The 26184-nt window shown below is 42.6% G+C and overlaps 1 protein-coding gene and 1 long non-coding RNA gene across 7 annotated transcripts in view; one reads left to right on the forward strand and one right to left on the reverse strand.

The window, feature by feature from the left end:
- Positions 1-24198, forward strand: part of LOC128880913 (uncharacterized) — a 64077-nt gene extending 39879 nt beyond the window's left edge. The window contains exon 2 of the long non-coding RNA XR_008457938.1: positions 21398-24198. This is a non-coding gene — a long non-coding RNA (uncharacterized LOC128880913). The remainder of the gene's footprint in view (positions 1-21397) is intronic.
- LOC128880901 (serine/threonine-protein kinase NLK) overlaps positions 1-26184 on the reverse strand; it is a 189514-nt gene that overhangs the window by 41854 nt on the left and 121476 nt on the right. For all 6 annotated transcript variants that reach the window (XR_008457933.1, XR_008457936.1, XR_008457935.1 and 3 more), the window contains one exon: positions 11815-11921. Coding sequence is in view for 2 of the 6 variants with exons in the window: in XM_054131454.1 (XP_053987429.1) it covers positions 11815-11921 (107 nt within the window). In the remaining 4 variants the exon portion in view is untranslated. The remainder of the gene's footprint in view (positions 1-11814; positions 11922-26184) is intronic.

Genomic DNA, 26184 nt, shown 5'->3' on the forward strand with positions numbered 1-26184 from the left:
TCCCCGTGAATCGCGAAAGTTTCGAAACATGGAATCGTCCTCTGTGAATCACGATTGCGTCCCTGGTCGGGCACTCGCGGGGTCGCAAGCTCGTTAGCTCGACGCAGACGTTTAAAAGGCTTCGACAACGAACAGAGGCGCACTTCGATTTCCTTTCGCGCCAGTTAATCGCGCTCTTACGGGCCAGCTGGGACGATACCTAATCGAACCCGACGCGAGCCAGATCTGCTTGGACGTATCGCGCCTGGGCGTGCGGATCTCGTTGGGGTGTTATGGGACGCCAGATGTAGGCCACAAACGTAAATAGACTTCCGTGACGACGTACCATCGCGTGGAGTAGAATATTTGGGAGGCCACTGCGTCAATGGTGTTGACATTTCGTTGTTCGAGGGTGGCACGCTTTCTTAGTCTCGAAAAACTCCTCGACATTTGGGAATTTCTTTTGGCAACACGAAATGTCCGATATAAATGATCGGTAAGGGTGTTAAAAGTATGTACTTTGAAGAGTACTTCTCCCAAGCTTCGATAAAAAATGTTGATTCTTATGGAAACTATGGATGTCCATAATACTTTATGTTGCTGGATTCTAGGATGATTTATTAAACTAATGCTTCGAATCGAACCTGAAAATGTTGGAGCAATCTTCCGAGTATACTGAATTGAACGAGTATGCGCGAAGATCGTGAAGTTACTTCAAAGAAAGTTATTTTACGAAAATATATACATTCCAACTAAATATGAACCAAAAAATAGGAACCAGAAATAGCTAAATAAATGAATCGCACAGTCCCTCGACCCCAAAATATTACTTTTATCTCATCGAATCCTGCGCCACGAGAAGGAAATAAAAAGCACGAAAGAGCGTTCCCTCCAGTCGAGGGCGATATTTCATCCCCATGCTTATCTAGCGACACCCGGTACGTTGCTTAACGCAATCGCGACTTCTCCTGTTTGTTTTACAACAGCCGACGGACGTTAATGTCTTTTTGCGATCGTGGGAAAACAAACGTCCGGTTCAAAAGGCACCGGAGGTTCGCGAAAATAGGGAAAAACGGGGGAAAAAAATGGACGACAGCTGATACGAACGCGTTCGGCGCGAACGAGAAACTGTTTTATTCGAGGAATATAAACACGAATAGGTATCTCATAGCGAAACATGGTGCAACAGAGTGCAGCGACTGTGACGAGGGAAAAATGGACGAAGAGGAGGAGAGAAATGAGGTCAATCTATAAAACTCGATCGCGGATACGCGAACTCCCGCTCGGGATTGGAATAATTCAATTTTAAACCGTCCTCGCGAATGCATCAGCCACGCGCGCGACGCGTAAATACACGGATTGGGTTCGCCTAATTGCGCCTCATCCTCTTATACAAGCTTAAACAATCCCGGCCGATTATTTCTATGGGACGAATTCTGCAAAATTATCTAGATTAATCTGACGGGGATTCTTGTTTATTTTCTCTGCTCTACTTTAGTTTGTTAAGTACTATTAATTAATTCGAAGATAGTTGAACTTTTAGGGGCAGAAGGTGCACTTATAACAGTTTCTAAATTTCAAGCTTTGTGCAGTTTTTTGAAATTCACCCTTATCTAGCCTCTTTAAAATCAACTCTAACGTTGACAAAATAATACTTGATGAAATAATATATATTTGCGACAAAGGGAAAAGTAAAGAAAACATAGGGGAGGGAGGTGAACGAAGAGAATAAACTTCTCCAATTACTATTCTCGAATGACCAAGAGATACAAGGTGTTTCTATATCATTCTATTCCCTATCAACAACTCAAATCAAATTTCGTCTATCTTCGCTTAAGTGATTAAATCGACCACGCTGTTCGACGTTTGCGATTGCCACGAAAAAATCGCTGTTTTTTGAATACCGAAAACGTCAATCGAACCGCCTTCAAACGCAACCTGGTAAAAAAAAAAACCGTTATTCGCGCTTTTCAATTAATCCTTTGACATTGCAGCCCATTCTCATCGAGCTGATCCCGCAATGCGGTCGGAATTTTATTGCGAAAGGGTGTTTCGTCGAAAGCGATGCAACGGAAACTTTTGATCGCTTATTTTGCCACGTTTATCGCGGGAATCGTTTATCCGGAACATTAACGAACAGATGCAACCGTGGATACTCGTGAATTTTAATGAAAAACTCGAGCTAGGGAAAAAGTTAAACGGCTTGCGCGTTAATTTAAGACAGAGGGAGGGGGGAATTTTTAATCGCAACATTTTTCAGTCTCCCTTCGCTGTTTATACATGCCTATTCATTAGCCATTCGATTTTGTATTCTTCCTTTATTTTTCTTTGAAGCAAAGAAAGTTAAGGGAAAAATGAAGGGATGAGGAAAGGAAAGGGAAAACGAAAAAGAAATTCACCGCCATAGCAATCACTCGCTCGTAAATAAACCAAAATTGCCAAATTCTTTAAAACTCTTTTATTCTCTATAATATTAAAAAAATTGGCAAAGTTTAATCGACGAAACTCAAGAAAAATTGACGTACCACGAGTTCGATGCTACTTTTCAAGAATAACAAGCATCGGTCAAGATTCGTCTGGCTTTCACCGGGCGTAACCACTCGCAAGTAGCGCGATCAACACGGATCAGACGGTCGGACGTGTCGATTTTCAAGATCGCGCAAAAATTACGGATCGCCTCGAAGAAAATTGCACGTGGCAAGAACACCGCCACCGAGAAAGTCGATTTTCCTCACGGTAATCTTTTTCTCCCTAAGTGGATACTACTTTAATTAAAACATCCTTGCAGCTGGAAGGAGATCGCAGGATTAGAAAGAGAAAGAAGGAAATCCGTGTCTGTTATTCCTCGATCCTCGTTCGAGGAACTGATTGGATATATTTCATCATCGTTAAGGCAATTATTTCATTACGTGGAATGATTACGTTTATTTTTGTTACTTTAGAAAGGATAATTAATCCTTTTAGTATAATCAAACGGAATGATTATGAGATTATCCTTTCCTAGATTGTATTGTACACAAATTTTGATCCAGAAGCACAGCGCAATGAATCTATGATTTTTTCTTTTCGTAATTTTGCAATTGTTTTTACTTGAACAGCTATCTTATTAATATTTCTTTGTATAACTCGTATAAAAATTCGTGTATAAATTCTTCGTATGAATTAATTTGATAAAAAGTCAAATACAAGTTCTTTGTATGAATTCCTCGACACAAAAATTTTAAACAGAATGGAACAGGATTTATGAGAGCAAGAATGTTAAATAACTAAATATTTTCCTCACGTTCTTTGAATCCCGTCAACTTGTCAATCGAGTCGCGTTACAGTTAAAAATTTCATCAACGCAGTACAAGGAGAGTTCTTTTGACATGGCCCGCGAAACTAAAGCCTGCGACCCTCAAAGGTAAACGCACGAAGCGTTAATCCCGTTTCCAACTCCTTGCACGCGCGCGAGTATCGTGATCTCGGTTTGAAAAAAAAAGAGGAAAACTTTAAGCCAGGCTTAATTGAAACGCCTGGGAAAGGGACAAAACACAGACAAAAGGAAAAAGGCCGTTTCGCGGTTTTTGAAGTTGGAACATTTAGAAAAAATGAAAAAAATAAAATCTTACGCAGTCACGGACGATCACGGTCACTTTGTTGGAAACGCTTTGAAACCACCGAACGATTTCGTGGATATTTCTTTTTGGGTAGGATCATTAAGAAAATTGAATTTTTCACTTGTTGCTTTTGATTTAACGAGTGGTACCGATCTGTGCAATCGAGGAGTCTTTGAGGAAATTTTGGAGGGAATATTAGAGAGATGACTTTGGAATCGATTGTTAACGAACTATGCATTCTTGTGATGTTAAATTTTCAAATTATATTTCCAGCATATCGTCAAGAACAATTTAATATGTTTAGTAAGGGCTGAATGTTGTTTGGATAAGGCCAAGATGGCGCGAGCTGTGAACATTGCGCGGACCTAAAAATAACGAGACCGAGATAGAAAGCGATCGAGGAGCGATCGAGACAGTCGAGAGGCTGAGAACGCAACAAATCACCAACGACTGAAGCTCCCTTCCTTCGGTGGAGTCCTCTCCTCTTTCTCTTTACCCAGGAATTAGTAACTCGAACCGTTCTTTTTCGCGAGTAAACAGCTCCCGACGTGCCTTGGAGATCTGCCTGGAGCAGCTCGACGAGATGGCATTATAAGTGAAAATTAATGCAAATCGTCTAAAAGCGTAGTTAGCACGCGGGGAGAGGTGTGTCCTGTTCTCAGTCCTCCAGTATTTCACCTTTATTATCTCCGGCGATCTGCTTCTGCGTAGTTTCATCCTCCTCATCGGAGACGTCAACGTCGCGCGACATTTTTCATTCTTTTCTTTTCCGTTCTCCTCTTTTTCTTTTCATTTCGTGCTCGGCATTAAGCCTCCAGACCTGATGATTCTCGAGCCCCTGCAGATCCATTCGTATGCGACGCCAAGCTTCGTGCTCACCTGGTCTTCGCAAGAAAGTCGACTTCCAGATGAAGAAACTTCCAGGCGAACAATACCGATAAGATCACCGCTGCGAAATTGGATGATAGCAGCTCTACTTCGTCGCGGTTGCATCCTTTTCGAGTTGCACGTCTTTGCTTCATGTTAATGCCCATCTTACTCCTCAGTGCTCCTTGTTTTTTCTTTTACCGAAGGGAATTCGCGTGGGAATTTGTACAATGAATTCGTATAAAGAATTTAAATAAGAGTTTGCGTACAATGAATTCATATAAGGAATTCGTATCAAAATTTTTATATACAAGGAATTCATATAAGAATTTTTATATACAAAGAATTTATGTAGGGAATGCATATAAGAATTTTTATATACAATGAATTCGTACAAAGAATTTAAATACGAGATTGTGTACAATGAATTCATACAAGGAATTCGTATCAAAATGTTTATATACAACGAATTCATATAAGGAATCCATACAAGAATTTTGATATACAATGAATTCATAAAAAGAATTCATACAAGACTTGTTGTAAAATGAATTCAAAATCAAAATGTTCGTACTAGAAATTTCCACAAAAATTCCCATATAAACAAACCAAATCCAATCGAAATTAAAATCCCACGGATAGATCGTTTCCATTTATCGATATTTCGTTTCCCACGCAAGGACGCGTGTACCCATTTTCCACGTGTTTCGACGTGTACCCTAGCCACACGAAATCCTCGATCCAGTTAGGTGCCGCGTTACCAGAGAAAAGGTGAGAGGTAAAGACGATGATCCCTCCGAAGAGGATTCCCGTCCGACGATATCCAATCTTCTCACGGGCCTGCGTTTCGGGTGGTTCCGAGTTTTCCACCCGGTATAACGCGGCGCGTAAAGCCCGGACAGATAGAGCAGAGCTCCTCTTCTTCTCTTGACTGGTCCGAAACCAGTCCTGCCACCGCCCATCCGTGACCCCAGACCCCGTCATCCGGTCGGCTGCTCGACGCTGCGACTACTCTCCTCTGACTCGCTTAACCTCGCTCTACCTCCCCCACCACGCTTTCTCGCCATCCTCCTCCGTGATGTTTTAATTAAGCTGATCCCTGTTCGATAGAACGCTTATCGCCGCTCTCGTCTCAGCTTTCGTACTCCTTTTTTTTTCCCCTTGTTGCGTTGGCAGGAAGAGGCCTGGACGACTGCACTTCCGTTTCCTCGAGGCTTCGAACCGGCTCTGTTTTCGATGTATGAAAGCGCTCGAGAAGCGTTCCTGAAGAGAGCGTAATCGATGTTGATTATTGGATACTGTTATGGTGGCCATGATACAGCTAGTGACTTTGTTTGCATCTAGGTTTGCATCTTGGCTGCTCGAGTGTCCATCTTCTTGCGCAAGATTTAGAATGCGTTAGGGAAAATCATCTAAATGATGGAAATTTTCTGTCGATACATGGTATTTGTTTCCATGTCTTCTGTAGTTAGTATCCAGGAGCATTTATTAAATTCAATCTAAATAAATAATCCCCAATACTCTAGCACTGACTGCAAGTGCGTTTAAATACTATAAGCTACCATATCGTTTATTTACACTCTCTCCAGTCTCCGTTGCTTCTTCTCTTTTCTTGTCTGCTTGGAAACTTTGATTCTCCTCCATGGTATTTCGATCAATTTCGAGCTCTAGTTGTTGCTCGTCCTTTCTTTTCTTTCATTTTTTTCAAATGGCTGGAACAACGAAAGTTTTATTTGCTCTCTCGAGCCACTTTGCCAGCCCCTTCGATTTCGTTCGGGTTAGAGGAGCCTCCTCGAGAGTTTTCTTTGTACAGACGTAATTTGGTGTTCAAGGACTTGCGAAAGTTCTGTTCGCTTCCACGATATTCAAAGTTCTGGAAGTTTTCAGAGCTCGAACCTCCCCAGTTCTCTGAAACTTACCTGCCCCTCAGACTTCTCGAACATCTTCCTTCGCGTTCCCTTTAATTAGAACAATCCCTGCTCCTGTAGACTGCACGTTGCAGTTTATCTTCCTTTGCTCCACCTATTGGCAGGACGCGATCGAATCTTCCGTGTCAGGCTTCCTTGCTGACCGTAATTGCTCGCTTACATAACAGTCCTAACACAAACCTAACCCACAGACCTAACCCAGACCTAACCCTTTTAGGTCTGAATTATTTTTTTCTCTCGTACTAATCTAATTTAATTCTTAGGGTTACCTTGGACTAAAATTAGTATGAAAAAGAGATCCTAATAGTGTAGTTTTCTAAGAAAACTGGTCTTTCTTCGAGTGGACAAATAAAGACATTCCACCCGAAACGATAGCGTCGGTAAATTTTAAATTTTTTGTCCGCAATTGTGGACATCAGGTTTGAAAGGGTTAAGAATGCTTAATTAGAGGAGTTTTCGTGCTTCGTAAACAATCCAATGTAGAAATAAAGCGACGGCAAACGCGACAGAAATGTTTCCTTCGTTCATTACAGGATCCCAAAAGCTACCTCTCTGGTCGCGAATTCGAACCGTAGAACTGCAGACGCCGCTAAGGCGTCGTTGCGAAATTAATTCGTCAAGAACAGACGCGGGTATGGCGCGAACAGCCGCAGCAACCGGTGTCTCCGTTGCTCGTGCCGTGAAGTATGGAAGTCGACGGACGTTAATACATCATCCTAGTGTCTGTAGTTTTGTTCCTCTTTCTAGGCGGTAGTTTTCGAGGGTAATTTGTCACGGCTGGTTCCCTTGTTTCCGCGTGTCGACTCGGCGCGAAGGATGTAGGCAGGACGCGTCAGGAATCAGGATACGGGTCCTTTCCCCTTCCCCGACCCTTTCCCCGGGAAGGAAGCTTCCTCGCAGAATCGTTATGCACGCTCGGATGAAGATGCTCCTCTGAATAATAATTCCTTCGTTTTTCCTCCATTTTCCTTCTCGTCCGTACAGTCGTTAAAACTCCTTCCTCGGGGAACGAGAGGAGCCTGGAGAGCTCGCCATTTTCGACCGTTTTTCCGCGTTACGATTCGTGGAAATGTTGCTTGGATCGTTGAACGCAAAATGCCCGTTGTTGATACCTCTCGTCCTAGCTGATTACGGGATCTATGCGGATGAGGGGGACGTTTAATGGCGGCAATAATCGAGGAGAGTGTTTTAAATCGTAAGGGGTTGCGATGTGTATTTGGACACTGCGATACAAAGATTCTATGAAATTTTTTATGGGGAGTGGTTTTTTTTTACACTAGACGAAGGTCTGTTAAAGAAATATTGAAAAATGATTGGAATAGTCATACAAAGTGTAGTACTCGTTGATCAAAGTAATCCAGACATCAAAGTATCAGCTGCAATTATTATTAACCCTTTGACCTACGATTTACTTTAGGATCGTGAATGCCTTAATCACGACTGCCGTCTGACTCGTGTTTTTCGTGTTCGACTCGAATTCTGTACCACGAGTCTCGCACGTTGTTACAGGTTAAAGGGTGAATCATTATTCATTGCAGCTAATAATTCAATAAAGAAGCTCATATTTTTTCTTGGAACACAAGGTGTAATTAAATCAAAACTCCATCTGGATTGGGCAAATATAGCAGGAGTTACAAGGGATTCGCAAACAAGCCTTAAATTTTATACATCGAGAAAGAAAGAGGTAACCTGCACCTTCGAGACACAAGGAGAGCCAAATATTTTCAAGTACCAACGAAACGCAGACGAATCTGTCTTGTCTCAAGGCTCGTGCAAGCAACCATAAGCTAGGTTGTTTGTAACCACGAACGATGAATATACCACGGAACAGAGAAAGGGTAACCGAGAGTGGCGTACTGAGGGACGTCGAGGGAGGGGGAAGAAAGCGTCGGGGACGAAGAAGAAAAGCTGGGGGAACAAAGAATCGCGACCGCTTTAAAGTAAGATTTTCGAATAATGCTTTTCGAGCGAGCGCTTTGGAAAAAGGGCGGACGGTGGTTTAATTAACTCGACATTCTTGAAGGGCGGGGGTCGAAGGAACTCTGCGAGGGTGGCAGACTGCGAGCGAGTTTTTTCAAAATAATTATGCGACAGTCTGTGGCCGACGGAATTTTCTTCTGTACTTCGGGTAATTAAGGGTCAATGAATTCGTCTTGAAAAGCACTATCGCGTGATCCCCCCCAAAATATATAAATCCATTTAAAAAACGAAACTTCGCCGTCATATCTTTTAAATTAATAATATAAAAAGAATTTCATTTGCGCCACAATATAGATCCCATTGTATCCTGCAATTTACATCTGAACAATTTTTTCGTATCATCAATAGTTATTGAAATATACGTCTGTCATACTTTAGAGTGGACACCCTATATATGTGTTGGGAGAATCAAGCAATGGCTACATATGTATACATACATCTACGGACAAATATAGTCGCCATGACACAAAATACTGCCGTTTCTCCATGACGGGTATACTCGTCAAACACAGCTGACTGGTTAAGAACTTGTGAAGTCAATACAACAGAATTCATCATTTACCGTCTACAAAAATGTATTCATAACACATTACTCCACTACACGCGCACAGGGAGTGTGAACGTCCAAGAAACTACAAAATGCACGCAGTTATGCATCGTCGTAAAAAAATATTGATAACGTTTGCAGAGTAAAGTAAATTCCGCGGTCTACGCATTACAAAAAAGTCCATACTGCACTTTGGTTCGGGCTCCACCCTAAGAATCTTATCATAAATGAATTTTCCCCTGCTAAAAGGATGTCTGAAGATACATCCCCGTCGAAATTATCAGTATTCCAGTTCGTTACTTGCGAAATCTGTATGCACGAAACAAAGCGAAACCAAGGAAAGAAATCACAAACGCGAGGGAAGAAGCGAGTGTTACGCGGGAAATAACCATGAGGGGGCTAGGGGGCGGATCCTTGAGGGACGAGAAAGGCGCGATGCAAAACATATCGGGGGGGGGGGGGGGGGAAAGATATTCAGAGGTTTTTGATCTCGCTGAGACGCGACTTTGATTTTCTGCTGAATAAAAAGGGGTTGCACCGTTGAAGGATCGACACGAGTGGTGTCGTTACTTGCCGAGGGAGTCATCCCCCCCTCCCTCTCCCTCCCACGTGAAATTTCATTTCAAAGGCACCGATAGGGAGACTCCTGGGTATCTCGAAACATCGCCGAGTGGCGAGTCCTCGGAGGGAAATCCATTCGCGAATTTAATTACTCCGGTGAATTTGTTGAACGACGTTTAGGGTGTCCTCGCGAAAGTCTACGGCCATTAAAGGCGAACAGGATAATCCTCGGACAATAGTCTCGGTTCGACGATGAAAACGCGGTAGATCGCGTTGGAATAAGAAAATATTTCGCTGGGGGGAAAATTTGTATTTAGTACGATAACATCCTATCGAACCCTGAGAAAAGATTTTTATTGTAGGCTAAAATATCGATTAATGAATGTACCGTCGTCCAATCCAGAAGAAATACTCACGGAAGCCGGGAAATAATTTCGAGAGACGCGATACGAGAACCTCTGTATTTTCTACATACAGTCAGTCGCATAAATATTCGTACCCTCTATGTCTATTATAGAAATTATTCCAAATTACATGGATAAACTTTCCGCTTGTATACATATAATGAAAAATTTATTTGGAAACACCAGACTTATCGTTTAATTCAAACAAATTCCTTCGATAAACAAACAGAGGGTACGAATATTTATGGGACCGGTTGTATGTTAACCTTTTCTTATGAAAAGTGCCACAGAGATATCGTTCGAAGTATGTACTTTTACGCCGTGTACCAAACCTCTGCATTGGACGTTCGCTGTAGCCAGGAAAAATTCCCAAACGTTAGCATCTTCTGTTCCCGAGCGATACTGTTGTTCCTATGGCACAATGGCGGCTCCAAGAGGGTAAGTTCGAGGAGAAAGGGCGAAAAACGAGCCAACGGCTGTCTTAACGAAGTGGACGGCGGAAAAAGAGCATCAATCCGACAGTTGCGGGGGCTGAATTAACTTGAGTGCCTCGATGGCGGTCGCGGGCACGGGCAAAGGGCGTTTTCCGTCGAGGAATGGCTGAAAAATCAGCGTCTTATTAGCAGAAGACAGTGGAATCGGGGGGAAAAAGAGAGAAGAATCGTCGTTTCGCAGACACCCCCGTCGCAAGGGCCAACGAACGTCAGGCCAGATAATTCGACGAGCCAGACAGGACAAGAACTGTATAGCACCGTGGAGATCCAAAGATGATCCCGAGGGGTGAATAGAAACGATCTTGTTTATCCTGTTCAACCCAACTTCGACGCTCCTGGCAATACGCTGCCCGTAGATTTTTGTAACGGGCACGTTTTATTCTCTCTTCAACGTCTTCTTCCTTGTCATTCTACTTCTCGTTCGTTTCTGTTCCTTGACTTAAGGGGGGGAAGCTACTGTAAAATCGTTGAATCATTTTTAATGCGTGTAAATAATTGATTTGCCATTACAACTAAAAAAAGAACCTAAACTGCACTTCTTAACAATCATTAAATAAAATATATGGTTCGATAATATGCCTCGAAGGTGCCGGGATAGGCCGTCGCGAAGATACGGGCGTTTTCCGTTGGTCTGGAAAATTAAAAATGAATCGATTCTCTGAAAAAGAAAAAAAAATCCTGAGTACTGCTTTTTACATGTGCTCATCTGCCAAATCTCACTTCTCAGTCAAAACTGACACGGTTTTTTAAGACAACGTTGCCGAAACTTTAAGATTTGTAGTGAAATTTTATAACAGGTATTAACAATTTTTTTTTTTTTTTTTTTTGAACTTGAAACTAAATATTTTGAAAGTATGTGAGGTTTGTCAGATGAGCACATGTAAAAAGAAGTACTCGGGATTTTTTTTTCTTTTTCAGAGAATCGGTTCATTTTTAATCTTCCAGACCAGCGGAAAACGCCCATATCTTCAGGACGGCCTATCCCGGTATCTGCGAGCTATATTTATATATACACGCATTAAAAATGTTAAACTATGGTGTAGTTTCAATGATTTTACAGTGGCTTTCTCCCTTAATCCCTCTTTTCTTGCAACCGCTATGGCGCCTCGAAGAACGTTCTCCGAGGAGGTAATACGGTAGAAGGTAGACGAATTTCGAAAAATACAGGATTTATTCGTTAAAAGCCCGCTGGCTCGCGACGAATTCGATCTGCTAGAATTTCAACAAAATAAACACGCTCTTCTCCGCCACGAGGCAAACAAAGACCGAACAAACATCGCTAATATCCATTGATGTTACGAATAAAGGTCTGGCCCAGCTGTGTGGCAACAGTATAACCACGTGTCGCTGCAAACAATGCCCGTAACACAGTGAAAACGCGCATCATTCTCATCAGACTTATTCAACCGAGCGCGCTGCACGCCGTAATAAAATACAAAGACTGCTTTCACTCACCTCGTAGTATCTGGTACAGGAAGACCTTGATGTGGTCGGGGCTGAGATGCTGCGGACTGACGATGATCTTGTGTAGATCGCTCTGTAGCAGCTCCGTGATCACGTATCTGTGCGATGCCTCGTTAAGGAATTTATGGATTGTTATTAACCGCGACAGATTAAACCGTTTCCCTCGGCGAACGACTCGCAATTACCAGCTGATTCTCTTACGGCGTCGTTTGCACACGCGTGTCGATACCCGCCGATAAACGGAACTAACGCCAATATTGACGCCCATTAACCGGCCAATAAAACGTAAAATCCCGAGGACTGGTTCCAGAGGCTCCCTCCGTTTTCCCTTCCTTCTTTCAGGGGCAATTAAGACAACGCTCGCTGCTCGTTTCGCGACAAGCTTGCGCGCCCCGCTGGACGCGTTTATCGCGTCGCTCGAGCCATTCGAAACAGTCGCGATAAAAATTAGAGCTTGGATTACATAAAACAGTCCGTTTCCTTTACAGGTATCGAGAAAAGATTTTTTCCTTGTCAACTATCGAGAACGATGAACTCTTAATTCGACCGGGTTAATTTAGTTTTATAATTTAATTTTGTAATTTCCTCGTTTCAACTCGCTTTCGCTGTCAGAAAATATTCGAAGCCTACGTTTAAAGAAGCTTCAGGAATAAAAGCGCTTTATTTGCAAGGACTTTATCTCCTCATTCGAAAATATTATTTCGCTCCGTCGCTGCAAAACAGTATTCGAAGCATTCTCAAAATTTCACCCGGCTTCGTCGCAAGCGAAGGCGAACAAAACGTCATTGTTCTCGCCTCGACTTAACTTCGGGAAGAAGTTTCGACCCCGATGGAGCTCGGGGGAGGGGGAGCACCCGTAAATTACCCTCCCGGGTTTATTAGGGCCAGCTACTTTCGTCACGGTACGACATCGCTCGACTCGATTCGTCTTCCGCGTTCTTTTTGCTTCCTGCCTTCATTTCGACGGATTAACTCCTTCGAAGTCGACGAGGGAACCCATTAGGCCGACAAAACGGTGACGAGAGGGCCCCTCTCTTTCCCTGTTTGCCAAGGTACCGATCGATCCGAAAAACCGAACGACCAACCGACCATTTCGATTGACGTTATCGCGATTTTATTTCCGTCTCATTACCTCTCGTCGTCGACAAGCGTGCCAGCAAGCCTCTAAAGTCGATGGACATTGTTTAAGGAAAACCTTCTCGCTGTATCGAGCTGATTTGTAAGTTACTTTTGCTGCAGGGTAATTTTGAATTCGGTTGCTGACTTAGGACAAGCGACGATCAACTATGGTGATTATATAATCGATTAAGATATATTATGCAATAGTATCAGGAGGACCGAAAAGTAATCAATATTCATTTATCAAAGAAATCTTAAATACCAATCAGCAAAATAATTTCCATCATTTTCTAACACTTTTCTCCAGCGTAAAAGCGGTTGTCCGATTCCCTTTTTAAAAAAGTCCTTCGATTTTTTACTGAAAAGCTTTCCCAAGTCGAAGACATTTTCATTACTTTTCGGTCCCCCTACTATATTTAGAAGTAAATTGTGAGTAAAACAACAGGAGCCACTTGGACAGGATAGGATACTTAATTAATATTTATCATGAATCGCCCAGAATTTATTCCTACATATTTTATAATGAATCTCAATCGATTATATAATTACCATAGCTGACTATGAGTTGCCCTAATTCAGCAACCGAAATAAAAATTTGCGGTGCGAGTTAACCGCGGTGAAAGTTACGTAAGAGTCAGCCCATTCGACCCGGTAGAATAAACATCCTTTAACACAGCGACGTTACAAATTTTCATCCCCCCTAACGAAAAGCTACCAAAGCGCATCGATCTGGCGCACCGTTCGCCAAAAACTTGAGGAACAAAACAATCGTTTGCACGCGGTTTACACGCAATTTACCCCGAAGATCGATGGATCCCTGGCCCGAAACTATGTCGAACGCGGAACTATCGAGATGATTAATCTCCCCGTTCTCGAGGCCATCGAAAAATCGTCCAGGAGAAGACGTCGACAAAACAAACGGGGAGCGTTCCTCGGTAGCCGGAAGTTGGGCAATTACAAGAGACGGGATAATCGGCGGCGGGGCCCATCAGCGAGAAAGTTAGCGACCCTCGGAGTCGCGGTAATTTCGAGAGGATCGCGCGATCGACGAGAGCCTCGCGAAGAAACGCTGGATCGAGGGGGGTGGAAGTTTCGCGATAAAAAGCAGTGGAGAGCTTTTTAAGCGGACCAACCGACGGTCGAAGGTAAAGGGTGCTCGGAGGGAGGGATGGGGCAGTTTATTCCTGTTCATCGCCGCGATGATTCCCTTCTTCGGCTATAAATCGAGACGTGTGCTCTGGAGTTACTGGCTACAGGGACGCTGTATACGACCATCTCCTTCGTTCGGGAAGACTTCTGTCTGGCCCACCACTTTTACGCGTTTATTCCCGGATTATAGTTGCACGATGGATAGTTCAATTCATCGTGTGATATCTTGCTCAGATCGATTAGCTTGGTAGTTGTAGAGCTCAAGAGAGAGGAAGTTACAAAGAGAGGGGAAGGCTTCTCCTGGTCCACCACTTTTACGCGTTTAGTTCCAGAGTAAAACTGCATGGCAGAGTGCAGTTTATTGCAATGTGTGATAAATTAGTAGTGATCTTGTTCAGATCGATTAGCTTGGTAGTTGTAGAGCTCAAGAGAGAGGAAGTTATTAGAAGAGTCTGTGGATTGGTAGGACTTCATGCTGCCTGTTAATTGTAAAATAAGTAGATTTTTGGACTGAAAAGAAACTTAGTGGCCAGGTATCGCATTTGTTGTATTAATCCTCAGGGGCTGTAGCTGCGATTGTTCGGGTTTAGCGAACCCGAGGTACCCGAGCTCTTCGTAGGTCCATGCAGGCTGCAGATCTTATGCATTTAAAATGTACATTAACATGGAAAACATACAAAAATCCACGTAGTCTACGTAGCGTACATTTTGTTAATTCACTCAATAATATTAATATTCCCCTTTCAAAAAGTACATGTACTTTTCAATCACGTCTATCGTGTACTTGTCACATTCACTGTACCACGAATGCATAATATCCGCGGTTCAGTACTAAGAATACAACTACAGTAGTGTCTCCATAACTGCACAAGCTCGAGACCGACCTTGTGCAGGTATCGTAGAGTTCGTATATTCTCTGATGTTTTGTACCGTAATGCTTTTATTGTAGCAACGATCTCTGATCCTACCAAGAAGCATATAGTCGAAAAATCACGGTCGGTGCTCTCCAGAGACTCGAGCCGACGATTCGGTACCGCGGGCGGACGAAGGACGTCCTTCGAATTTCATTTTTCCACGAATGGCCGCGCGCAGGAGCGCGGAGAGAAAAGGCTGGAGGAGAATGAAATAGTATAATGGCGGAATGAGGTCGACTGGTAGGTTGGAATGCAGGTAGAGGCTGCCTGCGAACCTGGCGTGGTATGCAAGTCGACTGGTCCGGCTGGCTCCAGCCTGAAACGCCTAAGCGCGGTTCTTTGCTCCGCGTTGCTTTCCAACTATCTCTTTTGAAATACGATCGATGGGCTATTCACTCCCAACTGGAGGAGGGGGTGCGGGAGAAGGTGGACCTCTGTCGTGGATATTTCGACATACGAAAGGCGTCGAGGCGGCCTGGCCCCCGACGGGCAACCGGATATTTTCAGGATCGCGAGATTCGAGAGAGGATCGTCGAGGTCGCGCGGCTCCAGGTCCTCCTGGCGACCTGTTCTCGGATCGATCCACCGCTGGATTCGACCTGAACTCTCCCTGGAACCGGGCTTCCACGGAAACCGGGACGCTTTATGGACCCTTGGCCAGTGATTGGATCTGACGAACCGATTATTAGACCGGGACCCAGGCATGGCGATTGGACGGTCTTGGATGATACGTGAAAATGTTCACGATAAGTCGTGGAGAACATGCATGGGTCATGCGAAGATACTTGGGCTATATTTATAGTACGTGTTTAATTTAAGTATTGAAGATACTCCAATTTGATTTTTATTGAACGATAAAGGTATGTGTAAATGTTCAATGGCTAATAAGCAAGTCATATAAAATATGCATTAGTTGTTGTTGGATGCGAAGGTACTTGGGTCACATTTATAGGACGTGTTTAATTTGGGAATTGAAGATACTCCAATTTATATTTATTTCAAGATACTCCATTTTATTTTTAATGAACGTTGAAGATACATGTAAATGTGAATCGCCTGATAAGAGAGCGATACAGAGCATGCGTTGGTCTCTGTTAGATCTGAAGATACTTCAATGACATTGTTAGCCTCGATTTCAGTTTGAATAAAAAGTTGGAGTTCCGAAAAGTATACACACGACACCTATCTTAAAAGCAGAACTAATTTCCATTTAATGGCAGTCGAGTGGAAATAGAGAATTTACTATTTTCATCTACTACGATCTCTGTTTCCGATGATTCGCTTAAGTATACACGAGTCAAATCGTCCTCTTCCGTCTTTCGTTGGCTCTGCGCGATACTTTATGGAGTCGTTGACGCGGAATAATAGGAAGAATAGGAAGGCACGATTACGAAAAGACATAAATTACTGTACACACTCGAGGTGGGACATTTAAACGGGGACACCGATTTAAATATCTCTGTCGTCTATGAATTTATAGACGCACGGAAATACTCGTCCCCTCAAAGAGAAAATTACACTGTCAGGAAGACACGACAGGGACGGATAGAGATGGATTAAATAGAACAAAGATAGACGTCGCGACATAGCATTTTGACCACTTGGGGTAGAATCATCAAGAGCATACTCTGCGTTCCTTCGGTGAACTTCAATTTTAACCAAACATCCCTTGTAAAGTGAGATACACCCTTTCGTACAAAATTCATTTCATTATCCTACAAACATATACTGCAAAAGTTTATCGCAAAGGTATTAATCTCGTTCATCTCTGAATATTTCCAGTATCTATACCCCAAACCTTTTATTTATAATTTCAATTTCAAATTTCCAACGAACACATATTCCTCGATACCTGAAGAAAGCTCCCAGTTTCATAAACTTTTTAAACTATTCCTCCCGCAACTATCTCCTAAAAACGCATAATCCTCATTCTCGATGAGTCAAATTACAGCTACTACACGATCCGCAATTCAAATTTCAATTTCTGTTCGACGAGCGTTCCCGATTCATTTGTTATCAGAAGCTTTCGTTTGGATAGGGATTTCGCCGGAGAAGCTTTCGCCGGTATTTGCAACAGCCTGTCGAGGTCGAGATGAAAAATTTCGCGGGCAACCGAATCCTGGGCGACCGCAGCGTTCATCGATCGCTCGAAGGACCGTCGAAGCTTTCACCGCGTTATTTAGAATCCGGCGCTGCGCGGAACGGCGGAGCTTTAATCGCGTTTTGCGGCACCGCCGCGATTTCCCAGCACGCTTTTCCATACTGGACCGCCTCGATCGAGTGCCGTCGGTACACTTTTAAACGCGTCGCTATCAATCCTCCTATCCGCGGACCGTTTCGAAAAACGTCGTTTCTCTTCCCAGCTGCTCGATAAACAGGATCGCTGAAAAATAGAGTGGGAAATCGTTCGAGTCCCATATTTCAAAATGGACGGGTACAAACTGCTCTTTTCCTTCTCAATTTAGACAGCGGAGGAAGGTTTCATTTAAATTTACAGCGCTCTCATTTTATACAATAATTTTCCTTGCAAATGATCGTAAAACTATACTCCATGTAATTAATACTCCATAGTAATTAATACCGATTTCTAGGATGATAACGCGAAATGCCTCATCAGGATTATTTCTTCGTGTGAAAAGGAATCGAAAAGTCCTGTACCGTTTTCCAGTTCGAAGCTTCCTTACCTAGATACAAGCAACCAAATCTCATTTGGGGCACGCGTGTTCCAATCAGCTGACCGCGCATCGTCACTACGCGTGCGTCCACCTACAAACTTCACCTGCTTGTATCTCGATAACGGAACTTCGAATCGCAAAACGGAAAAGGACTTTCCGACTTCTGTTGCCACGAGAAATCAATCTCGAAAGGAATCTCTATGTAATTTCGTACCAGATCTACCTCTGATACGATAAAAATATTTTCGTTTCTTCTATTAGAAATATTACAATATTACAAGGAAGCATCCAAATTAAACGATACAACTTGACTCTTCCTGTATCCTTGATTTACTTTTTTTCTTTGTCTTTGAAAAGTCCACGTTATCAGCCGACCGATAAGTGTTGAAATCGACTAAACACCTCCGTTGGCAAGGTGCTGGGAGTTCCAAGGGATCGGCTAACCCGTGTATACGATACACGCGATTACGTTTCAATGGAACGTCCGCGTTAACGTCGCAAACGAGGAGGCGTAGCCGTAACTGAATATCAATAGTCGCTTAAGGATGTCCCGGCTCGACGGACATCCATGTTATTCTAATAACACGGCCCGCCCAGTTAATCGATTCACTTGGACGATCGAGCCGCGCGAACCTAACGCGGCCACCTGGTCCGTTCAATTACCATAGATTATCAATATTACCTGCCAGCACAAATATTTGCGTTATCTGAACGTCTGACCGCCAGATATGCACAATTATCTAACACAATAAACGCGCTGGACCGCACGCCGCGCGGGAACACCACGATTCGGCCCGTTCCTCTGTTACGCGAATTTTATTTCATCCCTTGGTTAATTAACGCGATATTTAGCATCAATTTTTGCTCTGTTCCGCGCGTGGACAAATATTTATATCGAAACTCAGGGTTTCCAGTCCTTGTTGCTGGTTTAACTTGGAACTTTTTTTTCTTGGAACACACGATAGACGAAGTCGAATTAATTACGACTCACGAGTCCTGCTACAGCGTGGACTTCGAGAGTAATTAATTGTTTAACGAACTATCGAGGAATACAAAAGAGTAACGGAGCAACAAAATCACCAATTGCCAAATAAATATATCGCTCCTTCCCACTAATCAAAGCTTCCTTTTCCCTTTTATTTCACCCTTTCCTTCGCCGTTGTCACACACGTCGTTCGATGATTTCGTTTGACCGAGTACACGCGTTGTCCCGACTCCGCAATGTTTGATTTCCAGAATCGATTCGCACCATCCTTTCAACCCTCCGTTCTTCCTCCCCCTCTTTCCAACCGATACTGGCCACGTTTTAGTTTCCAACCACCCTCACGGAACAAATAAAGCCTCCCTTATCGAAACCGCAATATTTTCGCGCTTTTCCATCCAGCTCTTCCACGCAACCTTTCTCCACTTTTTCCAAGGGGGTGAGAAAAAGTTTCGTTTAACCGGCGAAACCCTTTTCAGGCGTGACTCGCGAGCCCGTATTTTTTGTTTTATTAATTTCTGCCCTGTCGTCTAAAACCGCGCTACCTTTGATCCAATACACGGCCGGGAAACATTTTTCGTTTGACGCCCGGAAGTACGAGAGAACGTTTGAGGGAATATTTATTAATTTCTGGTCACCTCTGCGGCTGAAATCGTTCTTTGACCCCGATAACGAGGAGGAAACGAAACAAGGTCCTGCGTTCGTTATTTTCAGTAATTGCACTTTCGAAAAATGTTTTAGCGAGGAAGCTGAGAAACGCTGGAGGTGTTAGTATTATTTTACTTGAAACGACTGGTAGCTTTGTTTTATATCTCGAATGTTTTTTAGTGCACATTTATCGTTACTCCTACGTTTTCGCCCCATTTTTACTCCATACTTCATTCCTTCTCTTAGGACTCCACTTCTTCGTTTCGTTACATACCTTGTTCCATATTTCACTTCTTTTTGGTTTCATTTAATATTCATACTGAAAACGTAATACTGATATTACTACACCTCGTTTAGTGACAAAAAAAATCTGAGACACAATAATAATCAGTTTCTTTAGAAGCTCGATTCGTAAGGAAATTCTGGGGGGTTGGGGGGGGGTGGGGTTCCAAGTATTAATGGGGAACAGAGGGGTGAACGTTTTCAAAAGCGGGTAAGTTTCTCAAAGTTTGCGAGTTTAACGCTACGTCCAACAAGGAGAAGGACCGTTTCGAGGGCACGTTTAAGGTCCCAGCGCCACCCCTTTGACGAGTTGACTCGGAAATGCACTCGAATCGAAACGTTTCGAACGATTTCCTTTCAATCCTATGAAACCAACGCCTTCCCAAATGCACGACTTACGAGAAGTTTGCAAGCCTCTTCAAGCCTCGTAAGTGATCTTCTACTTCTACCTGAATGAATTTTTCAATGACTTCGTGTGATGTTCCATCAACTATCAGACATCCACATACAATTAACTAAACCTGAAAGTCAGTTCTCCAGTTGAACATTTTTGCAGATTGTTCCAATCAACCTTAACGACTTCTTAGAGGTTCGCAAGGTTCATCGGGCCTCGTAAGTGATCCTCTACTTCCACCTGAATGAATTTTCAAACATCAATCATCCACATACAATTAATGAAACTTGAAGGACAACTCTCCAATTGCAAATTTTTGCAAACCTTTTCACCGGATGATAATGATTTTTTAGAGGTTTGCAAGCTCCCTAAGGCCTCGCAGGCGTCCTCGATCGTCGATTTCCACTTGATCGGGTTAGGGTTTCCCTTTTCCCATCCGCGAAAATCTTCCATCGAATTGGAGACGGTCGTCTGCGTGTGCTGCACCGGGGAAGCTCCGATTGGCGGATCGATGCGTGTCTGCCTCCTGGTAGGCACGTCGACCGGTTCCTGGACAAAGCGACTTGCCCCCAGCGTCTTCTCCCAGCGCGAAGGGAATCGAGTATCCTGCCGTTTCTCCTGTCTTCTCTCTCCTCTGTCCTCTCCCCGGCCGGCTTGATACCGGTCCGAGGAGGAAGAACCCGGAGGAGCCGCGAATCCTCTTCCACTTCGCGTCTTTACGTTCTCTCTGTCGTCCGCGTCATTTTGGGGACAATCGCGAACCATTCTCAACGCACTCGTAATTTTTATTTTTTAAAGAAATTTTCCAAGAGGTTTTCCACTATTTTGTGCTTTAAAATTGGAGTTCTTTTGTCCTACCAAAGGTGGGGATGATTTGCGAAGCGCTTTGGGATTGTTTGACTCGTGGAATTTGGGAATTTGACTGATTTAGGGTTTGGAATATATCGATTAAGTGGAAGTAAACGTATAACTATATAGTATATGTTACGATATGGGTATCGAGAGTATATTTATTCAAGAAATTTGTCTAAATTGAATGTCAAGTTCGATGTTTCCAAATAAATTTTTATTATAAATATATACACGTGTAAAGCTTGTTCATGTACGTATCCATAATGGACCATTTATTTGAAAATATCAAATCTATCATTTAATTCAGGCAAACTACTTTGATAGATATAGATGGTACGAATACTTATAGGGCTGACATAGCATCCATATATGCAATCAAACAAAGCAGCACTCGATCATCTCTCGCAATACATTTCTCGAACCTACAATCTATTCGAAGTAATTCAAAAATAATTCCCTTACTCCAGCCTACATCAAAAACTAGCATTTAAATTCCTAAATTCAAATGGATCGACTGATTAATTTTTACGCGGAGTAAACAGTCTAACGCCATTTTCAGGAGACGTCGCAAGGATTTCGTGTTCCTTTGTTGCTGGCCAACAAAGAACAAGTTGAGGAGGATGATGAAGGCTTAGAGTCCGAGGTGTTCGAGCAAGGCCAATCGGGCTCGTCCGACCGGTCAACCGAGTTCGAACGCGGCTAGCGGGCAACTTCGAGAACCCACCAGGTCTCAGGATTCTTCTGCGCCCGATTCCTGTTGTCCGGCGAAAAAAATACGGATCCACGCGGCGCGAGCAAATTCTACAATGCGCCACGGCCAGAGATCTGCCTTCGATGCTCGAGGAGCGCTCTTCCGCTGCTCGAACACCCGGAAACCAGCGCGGGAACACGAGGATGGATTGGTCAGGAAGTTGTTTATCGTAACGGCGAGGCCTCGAGTTCTTTGGAATTGAAACGTGACGATAAAGGGTCTCCCAAAAGGCACATCAGAATTTTTTGATTATTGGAAGCTGTTTACTGGGGGACACTTGAATTTTCAGGTTTAACTTTAGTTGAGCGTACATTTAACACGTTGACTGCCAGACAAATCTGCTAGGATTAAATATTATTCGTGGTATTTATTTTTGTAATTTCATAAAAACTCATGAATTTCATTTAAATTTATTTCCTTGGATGCTTGACTATCATAATTAATTTTTTTAATTGTTCGGTAAAAAGCACTGTTATCCATACACGGGTGACGTGGCGATCAACGTGTCAAAATGAAAGAAGTGTATTAACCCTTTGCACTCGAGAGGTGACTCTCAGTCACCTCTAGGTTTTCGTTAGGTTTAATTTCTTTGGAACTCAAAATGCCAATAAAATGATTGTCATTGAGGCAAAGGTGACCTCATTTTGAAATCTCAAATTAGAGATATCATTATCGAAGTCAATATAATCTTAGCATTCGTGCCAATAGAATACTAAGAAAGCATCTCGAGTTGCTGGTAGATACCAGAAAAAAAGGCCTAGAGTGCAAAGGGTTAACCCTTAGAACAATTTAAACAATTTTGACAGCTGACGTTTACTTTTTTAACTTTTGTTCAAAAGAACGTTATACAATGGTAACATACATACAGCCAAATATTAAAAACGAGCTAATTGCAAGTGTACAATTCGATTTAAAGGTTCGGTATCAAATTTGAAACTTAGGGCATTTAAGGGGTTAAAACAATTGCTGTGCCAACGATTTGGGAAATGGAATCAGTGGAAATCGACATGTTTATTGTATAACATTATCGCTAAATTACTCAATCTTTAATTTAAAGTATTTTCATTTATTTTGTTTTCTATGAAATTGTTTCTTTCGGGAAACACCAATTTGACCGACTACCACACATGCTCCTCCAAGCGTGAAAATGTTTCTATTCGACAAATGTAATGTTTATTTCTTCCCGTAGCAACCTTTCGACCATTTATCATTTCTCTTCGAGGACAATAATGGTTATACTTTCAAGCGCTGTCCTCTGTGTGAAATCAATCAACGTTTTCCTCCGATGATATAGTAATCAAAGGGTACCAGAGGGAGAAGCGTCAAAGTTCGGAATCGCGGGAAACGCGAGTAATCGAAGCAAAATGGCCGTCGTTCACGGCGTACGTGTGCAATCTCTTTTTAAATAATGCGAGATCGAGGCATGAATCAAGTACAACGGTGGAGGTGAGGCGAAGGAAGAGGCAGGGACGAGAAACAAAGGACTCTCCTCGGCCCAAAAACTGCTCGAGCGATCGATACATGGTCATACATTGATACTCGATACATTGCCGGAGAAGCTGACGGAGAGGAAGTTGCAATCAATGCTTCCGGCTCGAGCCACGTTACACATTGGGGGAACCACTTTTTCCCTTGTACAATATGCCAGAATTCAGTTGGTTAAATAAATAAAACAAAGTAGGTTCTCAGCTAGAGATAACCGACACGGCGGCAGGAACATCTCCATCTTTTAGGGAGGATCATTTTTAAATTAAAAAGAAAAAAAAGAAAAAAGAAAATGTAGTTATAACTAGGCTGTATAATATTCAACGCTTTTAATCACGTGTTAGTGGTGATTTTTAGAGCAAATAATTCTAAACAAGCTAGGAATATGTATATCGCAGGGAAATGATAAAAGATTTGATTTTATCAAATCTCTATTTTTATCATTTCCCTGCGAATAATAATAGTAATACTTTCTATTAGATAAAATGTTAAAATATTCATCGTTAGAAAAAATAATGAAATATACTTCTTAGCAGACGTAATAAAAAAGTGAGGAACATAGAATCGATCCACCCATAACTTATTTTTCTCAAGCTACTAAGCCCCGCTCGAGTGTCGGCAGAATTTTCGACGGAAATTTTGTACGCGGGCGATATTTTCTTCTAACGCGTAGAAATAATTTAACGACACGTCGTTAAGCTTTCGTTTCCGCCCGTCCCATGGAACGAAGGGAGGCCGGGGTTGTCATTAGCGGAACGCGATATTTTAAGCAGGCACTTTAAACCCGAGGGGAAAAACGCGAGAAATTACAAAACGCGTGCGTGAAGTAACACGCCTCGACGCGATGTTTTCATTCTCCGAAACGATGCACGAAGGAGCACGAGAAATCGGCGTCAAGGGTACGAAAAATTAAAAAATATAACTTTCTCTTTTCGATGGGAAAACGGCACATATCGAAGACGCGAACGGTATTCAGAATTCAGTAATTGAGAAACTCGCTCGTTTCCGCGAGCTTGTATGTATGTTTATGTTGTTTTGAATTTCAACTTTTCACGCGAATGTTTCTTTCTGTTTTGAGCCGCAACGTCGTTAGCGAGCGCAAAATATATTCAGCGTTTTCTCTGTTTTGCACTTTTTTTCTTGTGCGCGCAACGCCCTGTCAACTTTGTGCCAAACAGTTCGCGAAAACTCCGCAGACGAGGATTTTCACGGGCGAAGAACACTGGCGATGGATTATAGCAGTGGATCGTATTAATAATTATTCTATTATTTCTGGCCCACCCTGTATGCCATTCGGCTCGATAGACGCAGAGCTCGAAGCGGAGACATTGATTTCCTTTTGCGCGACCGCAACAGCGTATATTTCGAGACCGCAAACAGGACACATCGTCTCGCCGTGATGTAAATTCCAGCTTGCTTGACGCGCAAAGTATCGATAAAAAAATCGTCTAAACGTCTGCATTTTTAAGAGGATACGCCAAATTTTATGACGCATGGGGCTATTACAAAAAGGGAGAATTTAATGGCGAAGGAAAGTAATTTAAAATTTGTAAAGAAGCGAAGATTAGATTTATAGATGGGGCTTGGAGATGAGAATAGACTTATAATTATTTAAACAAAATTCTGATGAAAAAGAGTAGCAATAGGGAAAGAAGTTAAGGTGAGAAAGAGTGTAATAAATAAAAATACTAATAACTAATAACAAGGAAACACTAGTAAAGGCTTTATTTCAATTCCAGGTATTCATATTTTATACAATAATTAGCAACACACCATGTAATAATAATTGATACTGATTCTTAGGGTGACAACAAGAAATTCTTTGTCACGGTTGATTCTCCAGATTGGAATGATCCAAGAAATTTGAATAAAACAGAAAAAGTTTTAATCAAATTTTCAACGTTAAATTTTTGGGGAATGTCTTTCAATTCCTTCAAAGCTTCTTCCAATTGCCAGTCAGTCCGATTTATCAGAATCAAGAGAGGAAATAGAACGCACGTGTATATTTGTACTGGCATTTCCTGAATTGTTTTATTCCGCTAGTTGTTTCCCAATAGCATTCGCAACGAGCGATGGAGCAACAGAGACAGCGGGGATCGTTCCAGCAATTTGATAGGACGTGTCGCGCGACGAAAATCAACGTTCCGCGAAAAATGACTTCCATCGAACGGAATTGAAATTTCGCCAAATAAAACTTCGCGGTTCCCAGCGCGATCGACGAACCGACGATGCACACGCGACGGAACACCACGTTCGACGATTAAATTTTCGTTCGAGCACGCATACGGCTAATAAAACTCGATAGATCACGCCCTATCTCTCTTCGAGGTTCTTTTTATCCACGTGTCCGTTAGAAGTTCCTTCTAGCAGACACGAGTTTCCACCGCGAACGGGAACAGAGGTTTCAACTGGATCATTCCCGAACAGAAACGCTCCCTTTGGGGTGCGATGAAAAATGAGCAACGGTGAACCCATTCTGTTCAACGCAAATGCAAGTGGAGCCCGATGTATTTTCAATAGGAATTTATTTATCGAAACAGCGAGGATCCATTACTTTGCATAAGCCCCGTGCAATTTGAACAAGACGTCTCTAATCTTTTTGAATGGCCTTCTTCATTGAAATTTAGCTACTACACTACCCAGGACCCAGTACTCACCTTGAACTTCTGACACTTCCTAACACCTTTTAACACGTCCTAACATATCCTATCACATTCTAACACCACTTAACAACTTCGAATAACTCCTAAACCTGCCCAACATCTCCTAACAACACTTAATATTTCCCTTTCATCTCTCTTCATTTCCTGTGACCTTCCCTTCTTTCCCAGGCCACCTCCGTAGTCATCACGTTCTCCTAGTACAAAAGGTAAGTTTCGAGTCAGAATTAAAAGTTATGCAACCTCCTCGCTCATCATGTTCTCATGATACCAGGAGTAAAATTCCGGCCCGAATTTTATGGTAACATGAAGAACACGATATGCGAAGAGGTGGCACGAGAAATTCAAGGTACGTATCGAAATTTGGTCAGAATTTTACTCCTGGTATCAGGAGAACATGATGTGTGAAGAGGTGGCACGAGAAATTCATGGTACGTATGAAATTCTTGA

Source organism: Hylaeus volcanicus, chromosome 8 (assembly GCF_026283585.1).
Source record: "Hylaeus volcanicus isolate JK05 chromosome 8, UHH_iyHylVolc1.0_haploid, whole genome shotgun sequence".
Lineage (NCBI taxonomy): Eukaryota > Metazoa > Arthropoda > Insecta > Hymenoptera > Colletidae > Hylaeus > Hylaeus volcanicus.